We start from the raw sequence: 7,651 nt of genomic DNA on the forward strand, positions 1-7,651 counted from the left end.
TAAGCCTTTAAAATAATTAACAAATACATATTATTATAATAAGGCCCTCAAATGGGTCGATAATTGCTTGCAACATAGTTTTTAACATATTTTATTACCAGATTGAAAACTGACAGTACTATCGAAAGAATAGTACTATATTCCTAACGTTTTCTGGAAAAATGATATAAAACCATGTTTCCAATTTAAGTTTGTAGTTTTGTAAAAAATACTTCAGCCTCTCATGTAATTTCAATATTGATCATGGATTTTAACCCCTTACAGGTCAGGATGTTCACAGAGTTTCACTGATTTTTACAGAAAAAAACAGAAAATTTGAGAGGGATAAAGATTAAAATCAAATGGTAGAAAATGTTCTGATACCCCAATAAAACCACAGCACTCGGTCACTTCAGTCTCTTCAGACATTTATTCTTCCAACTTTGATAAAACAAAAGTGCAACAGAAGAAATAGTTTCTGATAAAAGAACCAGACCTAAAGGTTAGCATCATTTCATAAGTTCCCCACACCGTTTCTGTGAAGCATCAGCAGCTTTACAATAATAATAAAAAAAACAAGACAGAGAAGAACCAAAACAAACACTGAGGATGAGGATTTTACCTTCATACAGAAATAATACTTCAGAGTGGAGGTGGGGCTCCAGAAGGACGGCGGAGTGTAACTGGAGCAGATGCTAACAGATGCTAACGGTAGCGTCTCTGGTTGTAGCGGTGGAGTCTGGAGTGACTTCAGGATCAACAGAGGTCTAAACTACACCACAAATCCTTCAGAGGGAGAAAAACACATGGCAACGCACAAACACATATGGCAACACCAAAAAGTGCAATAAAATCAGCTCAGAGTTAGTGTATGGAAACCCATTTCAGCCATAATCATCCCACATGTTAAATAAACCTTCCCCGTTTCATTCTGCTGTATTAAAAATGCCAGAACTGGTTTATAAACTCCAGTGAAACAGATGATTGGTTAGAGCTCAGGTGAGTGCAAGTGATCAGTCAGTTAAACATGATGGACTCTGGATCCTGGTTCATCATCTGGGCCATGTGGCGAAGGACGTCCTTCTTGGTGATGATGCCCAGCAGACGCCTGCAGGGACAGGGGAAAGTTAGCTAACGGCTCTCAGTTACAATTATTAGCTCTGGACATTTAATATGAAACATTTTGGGGACCTTTAAATGAGCAGTTATGTGCCAACTTTCTTCTTTTAAAGATTTTAAACACAGAAACTGTAATACTCTAATTTGTCCACCAGATGGAGCCGTTTTACCTGTTTGTGGATTTGAGAAAGAATAAACTTTTATTGAGCCAAAAAACCAAATACTGATCAGTTAATTCTGATTCAGGGGGATTAAAGCATTTATTTCCACTGAAGCCATGAAAAACAGAAGAAATTTTCTTTTAAATATTTAGTCTTTTTCTGCCTTTAAACAATCAAAATTTTTAGATTTTTAATTGCTGCTTAATCAAATTACTCTAGGCTGACCTCTGCTGGCCACAGCAGGACACTAAATAACAGCTTTGGTCTCAGAGGCGTTGTGGCAGACTGACCCGCTCCTGGTGACCAGGCACTGCCGTAGGCCTAGTTTGCGGAAGATGTCCACCACCGTCTCCATGGGCGTGTGGTCGGTGACGGTGAAGGGGCTGAGGTTCAGGATGCGACGCAGCTTCAGCGGCTGAGGGTTGCTGGCCGGCAGCTGCGGCGCGTCCTCTGTGAAGTAGACCACGGAGCTGCTCACCACGCCGTCCTGCTTCTGACGGGCGTTTTCTGAGGACAGAAACCATGACGTCAGCATCTAGAAAGAGAAGCTTTGTGCCAGTTGTTGTAACAGACTCACTGATGGCCAGGGTGAGGTCTCTGCGTTGGACAAAGCCAATCAGCCTCTCCGACTCCCTGGACACGACCACAGGGAAGCCGTTATAGTCGGTGTCCTTAATGAGCGTCTCCACGTCCTCCACCGTGGTGCTGTCCTGCGTGAGGACGGCCAGGGGAGGGTCGTTCCGGCGGGGACGCATCACGTCGGTGGCCAGGGTGCGGTGGGTGAACTCGTCTCTGATGTCCAGGTACGGGTAGCCGTTGAGCTGGATGTGAGACTCATAGATGCCCTCCTTCCCGAAGGCATCAGCCACCCATTTACTGGTGACGGCGGCAGCCATAAGGGGGACGATGTACTCCAGCCCGCCGGTGAGTTCGAACATGATGACCACCAAGGAGACGGTCATTCTGGTTACCCCACCTAAACAGACCCAACAGACAGGTAAGAAAGGAACTGGACATGTGGTGTCTTCTGTCCTTGGTGACTCACCCAGACAGGCAGCAGCCCCCACCATGGCGTAGAGTCCCGGTGTGACGCAGTCAGCGCCAGGCCGGCACCAGTTCTTGAAGATAATCCAGTCGTGGTGATGGTACGCCATCTGCTCCACGGCGATCCCAACGATCCGACCAGCGATGGCTCCCACCGCCATGCTGGGAATGAAGAGTCCTGACGGGATCTGTGAAGAGCAACATAAGCTCTTACTCTACTCCGACTGGGTAGGATAATGAACAAGTGTGAGGAGGAGGAGGATACCTTCATGCCGAAGGTGAAGATGGTGATGACAATCTTGAAGATGAGGGCGAGGGTCAGCTGCCACATGGCGTTGTAGACCCCAGGGCCCGCTGGACGGTCTGGAATGTCGTCCACAGGCCGGCTCATGTTGGGATTATTGTAGTAGTCGCAGAGCTGCGACGACTCCAGAGCGCCGCAGTCGTTGAAGAGCTCAGAGATGAGCTCGCTGGTGCTGCGGCGGGTGTACGGGTTGGGGTACGCCAGCAGGGCAGTGATTCCCGTCACGATAATCACCTCCAGGACCGGATACTTCCCCAGCTGGGTGGTCTTCCTGCGTCGGCACCAGGCGATGTTGGCCCGGATAAAGAGCGTTCCCCAGAGGCCTCCGAACACCCCCAACAGGATGAAGGGGACCAGCTCAGCCATATACCAGGGAGTGTGATACTCCACGTAGAACAGAACCAGGCGGCTGTTTCCAAACGGGTTGATGGAGCGCAGCGTGAAGGCGGCGACCAGAGCGGCGAAGAAGGAACGCCACAGAGTCTTCAGGGGGAAATAATAACTCACCTGCAGGAGATAGCAGACAGTTACCACAGGGAGATCTAAGAAGGAAGCAAAGATGAGTCTGATCTGGTAAAACAGTGAATGACTGACCTCCTCCAGGCTGAACAGAACTCCTCCTATTGGGGCTCCAAAGGCCACCGACACGCCAGCTGCTGCTGCCGCCGATAACACCTGACCACAGCAGGGGGCAACCATTATTTTACCCAAAGGTTCAACAAAGCATCTGGAACATTTGAAGAATAAAGCAGATCTAATGTGAGGTACCAAAAGATGCTACTTTTTCTGAAATACTCCTCATTATTTAGTGAATATTTATAAAAAGAGGTCAGTAGAACCTTCTTAACTCTACTGTTCCCCTTTCTGTGGTCCTCAACATTAATAATCTTCCTGTTTCTTCTTTTATCTGTCATTGCTGAGAGTGGTAATACTTTTAGCTATTTTAGATTCTATGTATTTTATGTGAAATAACTTTTACACTTCCAAAACAATAATCCCGGTTTATAAATATTAAACCATCTGAATTCATTTCTGCCAAGAGGTGCTGTAAATTTCACCTGGATAGGAAATGTTTCATCCTCTAAGTATTTCTGAAAGTTTATATTTATAATTTATGTATGTAGAACAAACTGTTTTGAATCAAAGCTATTGTTAGTATTTTAGCTAGTTTTAGCTTTTTAGCTGATTGTATCTTTTACATGAGGTGTTTTACTCTGTGTGGATTATGCAAAGAATTATGCTACCACTAGCCTAAAAGCTATCATTAGTTTTTGTTTTAGCTAGCTTTACCTTTTTTGCAAGAATTAACTTTTACAGTGTTTTGCTATTATTATATTTTAGATAACTTCAGCTTTTTAGCTTGTTTTAGCTTTTACAGCACAAAAAGCTAATACTTTTATCCTTGAAACTTTTTATTTGTCTTCAACTGTTTTTCTGAGTTTTGAAGGTTTATGGTTTGTTCTGCTGCTTCTGCCTACATCTTAACAACTAGTTTCATTTATCACCAGAAAGTTCAGGTTTTTATTCCACTCTGGTATCAAAAGTTGAATCAAATCAGACATTATGGACTATTTGTCGTCTTATTTGGATGCTGGCGGGTCGAGGACATCAGAACCAGGCGACTCACCTCTCGCCTTTTGCCTTCGTTCTTGCTGTACTTGGAGAAGAGGCTGCAGAAGAGGTTTCCACAGCAACAGGCCACATGGACTAGTGGGCCCTCCTTCCCCAGGCTGAGGCCCGACGACACGGCCAGAACCAAGGTGACGGTCTTTATCAGCAGGGTCCACTTCCCCAGGTAGCCCCGGATGATGAACCCGCTCAGGATGGTTTTGATCTGCAGCGGACCGGAACAGAACGTTACAGCACCGACCCGAACCACCTGCAGGCCTCAGGGCATGCGGTACCTCTGGGATCCCCGACCCGCAGGCGTACGGGGCGAACACCCGGACCAGCGACACCGCCAGGAAGGAGAACAGCAGGGCCCACAGGATGTACAGGAAGTAGTTCAGCAGGTACGCCCCGGCGCCCTGAAGAAACACACACCGTCACAGACTGGACCATGGGCCAGAACCTCCCTCCCACCTGGACCCATTTCACCTCGGCGTGGCCCGTCATTAGCTCGGCCCACTTCTGCCACTGCGGACACTTGTCCCGGTCGGCGAAGGTGGTCTGGTTGGAGGTCCAGCAGCACTGCTCATGGCTGTACCAGAACGCCGACAGGCACACGCCCTCCTTCAGATCCGTCATCCAGTCCACCGCCAGGTCGATCACCCCGGCCAGCGTTCCTGAGGGGACGGCCCGGTTAACCATGACAGAACCCGGCCAGAACTCTTGAGGGGGATGGCCCGGTTAGCCGGAACCAAGGCCAGCCCAAGGCAAAGCAAACTAAGCGGGCGCTTAGGGCCCCAGAGACACCAGGGGGCCCCTTCAGTGGAACTTTTTTTTTTTTAGTAATGATTTCTATGTGATTATATTAGCAAGAACACACAGCTTCATAAAAAAGTTGTGATTTTTTTTCACAAGAATATATATGCATGTATATATGTAGAAATCATTCTTTATACGGACCAAAAGAAAAAAATAAATTGCTCTTGGGCTCCCCCTGGTGGTTACGGTAGGTCACACTGAGTTTTGACTTTCAATGAGTTGATTCTCATGGTTGGCTTTGTATAATACTGGAGTTTTTTGGCTTCAAAATTGTGTGTTTGATGAAGTTTGATGAAAATAATTAAAACTTCTCAATGTTTGACATTGTCTAGCAAAATGTTTTCTATCAGGCTGCATTAATGTATCGATGAGCTGCTCTAAGCTGTAGCTACATGCTGTTTGCTGCTGATCATTTTGTGGCTAAAACAAACATTATTTTTACATCAACTTCTAAGGGATGTGAAACTTCTGTTAAAATCATTTAAAGCTCAGAATCAACCCGGTACCGGTCCACATTCTCAGGTGATAAAGGATAATAATGTAACCATCACTATCAGAGATGTAATAAGTTTAGCAGGCGTGTGAATCATCTAATCATCTGACTGTTCATTGCAGAAATCCACATTATTAGCTGAATTAGAGGGGCCCAAAACCAGATTTCGCTTTGGGCCCCATGGAGGCTTGGACCGGCCCTGGGCGGAACCACAACAGAACCCGGCCACTGCTTCAATATGAGCTGGGACCAGAAACTTTGGACCAGGTTCCCTCTCTCTGACCAGAGAGTCTAAGAGAGAGAACCGGGTCACAGAGGGAACCGGGTCGGTCGGTACCAGAGAGCAGGCCGATGAGCAGCATCACCACCCATCCGGACCAGGCGTCCAGCAGACTCTTGATCAGCTCCCAGATGGACTCTTTGCTCTTACTGGTGATCTGCGGGACAAACACGCACACAGTGAGCGGGTCCACACTGCCCCCACGCACCGAACCCAGCCCTCCAGAACCTTTCGGTGCCGGTCCGTGTCTCTGGACTTCTCCCTCAGCCAGTCGATGGTGTGGAAGTCCTCGTAGGTTCCCACGTCCGGGAACGGTTCGTCCAGGAAGTCCATGAGCGTCCCGGCCCCGTTCATCTCCTCCGTGGGAGTGGGAAGGCTGACACCTGTCCACGGAGGACATCAGCAACCTGCACTCGGTACCGTGTTGCCATAACAACGGGCCTTACCTTCTGCAGCCGCCATGTTGTCCTCTCCTCTGCTGGACGTGTGGACTAATCCCGGTCCTCCCGTGGAGGACAGCCGAACATCACGCAGGAAATTTACACAAACAAACCCACGGACAGATCAGCAGCGACACAGACTGCCGCACAAGCACGTCAGATCTCACGATACCTAAGAAATCTCGCGTTACTTCACAAAAAAAGCTTGTTCAGCAGTGAAATAAACAGGAATACAGGAAATAGTTTATTTTACAGAATTTTAACGTCACAAATTTAATATAAACATTTTAGTCTGTTGAAAAATATTACATGCGATTATTTTTGCTTTCATTTAAAATTATAAACAAAAACTGGAAAATAAAATTGAGTTATGTCTGACATCTAGTGGTCACAATCTGCAACTACATCATCATTAATGGACACAAATATTTAAATTAAGATGAATAAAAACACCAAAATAGATATTGTTTTAGTGTATTTGTAATGAAAAAGAAAATGTCATGATTTCTATATTTCGATTCAACCTGCATTAGAAGAAGCTACTCTTTAGAATTAACATGTTATTTTTATTTATTTATTTTTTAACTGTAATGAAATAAAAGTAATGGTACTTTTATTTCTTTATTTTGAAAACCAATGCTGCGCTGCTCAGTCAGTGATGTTTGCTTTATTGAAGATGCCAGCCAGCCGATTTAAAGTTCACTGAGTACAACGGATGAACTGAAAAGTGAAGAAAAAGCCTGAAGGTTCAGTTTCACAGCTTCAGGGTTCAGGACATAAATCAGTTTATTCTGTAGGTTATTATAATTCCACACATTACACACAAACACACACATTCATATTTAGGAATACAGAAACGATTCTGTCCTCTGGTGGCGAACTATCGTAACTACAGATATTATTCATAAGATAATTTACTTTATTTGTTCTAATTTTCACTTTTATAAAGTCACAATAAAACCTAACATTAATGTTGCTAAGAGTCACTAGAAGTGAAAATTAAACTAAATTTACTTAGATTAAAAGCATCCCATAAATATTAACCAAGGAACATTTTGAGAATCAATGTCTGAAAAATATAAAAATTAAAAATATATGTGTTAAAATCAAATCAGCTGAAAAATAGAGCGCTTAGGCAAGATGAAAATGGAGAAAAATTAAGTGTGAAAAGTTAAAGTTTAAAATATTACTAGTGATGGGACTAAATTAGAATTTTAATCAGTTGCTGAGTCTGCAATTAATTTATCACAACTACTCATTGCTGAATTACACTGCGAATAAATTTCTCACACATTAAAAATATGCTGCTACTGTTAATGTTATTTAAATACTTTTGTCTGTTTGAAATGACTGCAGAAATAGGAAAATTATATGCAGGTGGAGAAAACCTCAGCAGAGTTTAAT

General features: G+C 44.5%; 1 protein-coding gene across 1 annotated transcript; it reads right to left on the bottom strand.

Moving 5' to 3' along the window:
- Window positions 1-390: 390 nt before the first annotated feature.
- clcn4 (Cl-/H+ antiporter 4) lies at window positions 391-6,416 on the bottom strand. The gene is made up of 12 exons (XM_014998194.2): window positions 6,254-6,416; window positions 6,036-6,190; window positions 5,865-5,964; window positions 4,705-4,892; window positions 4,512-4,634; window positions 4,235-4,441; window positions 3,202-3,282; window positions 2,569-3,114; window positions 2,305-2,491; window positions 1,837-2,235; window positions 1,550-1,766; window positions 391-1,087 (listed from the first exon to the last, which is right to left on the bottom strand). The coding sequence occupies exons 1-12, from the start codon at window positions 6,267-6,269 to the stop codon at window positions 997-999; spliced, it is 2,310 nt and encodes a 769-aa protein (XP_014853680.1). The 5' UTR covers window positions 6,270-6,416; the 3' UTR covers window positions 391-996.
- Between the last annotated feature and the right edge of the window lie 1,235 nt (window positions 6,417-7,651).

The sequence above is a fragment of the Poecilia mexicana genome, unplaced genomic scaffold (assembly GCF_051168715.1).
Source record: "Poecilia mexicana isolate PSO_F unplaced genomic scaffold, ASM5116871v1 scaffold_2, whole genome shotgun sequence".
In the NCBI taxonomy this organism is placed as follows: Eukaryota; Metazoa; Chordata; class Actinopteri; order Cyprinodontiformes; family Poeciliidae; genus Poecilia; species Poecilia mexicana.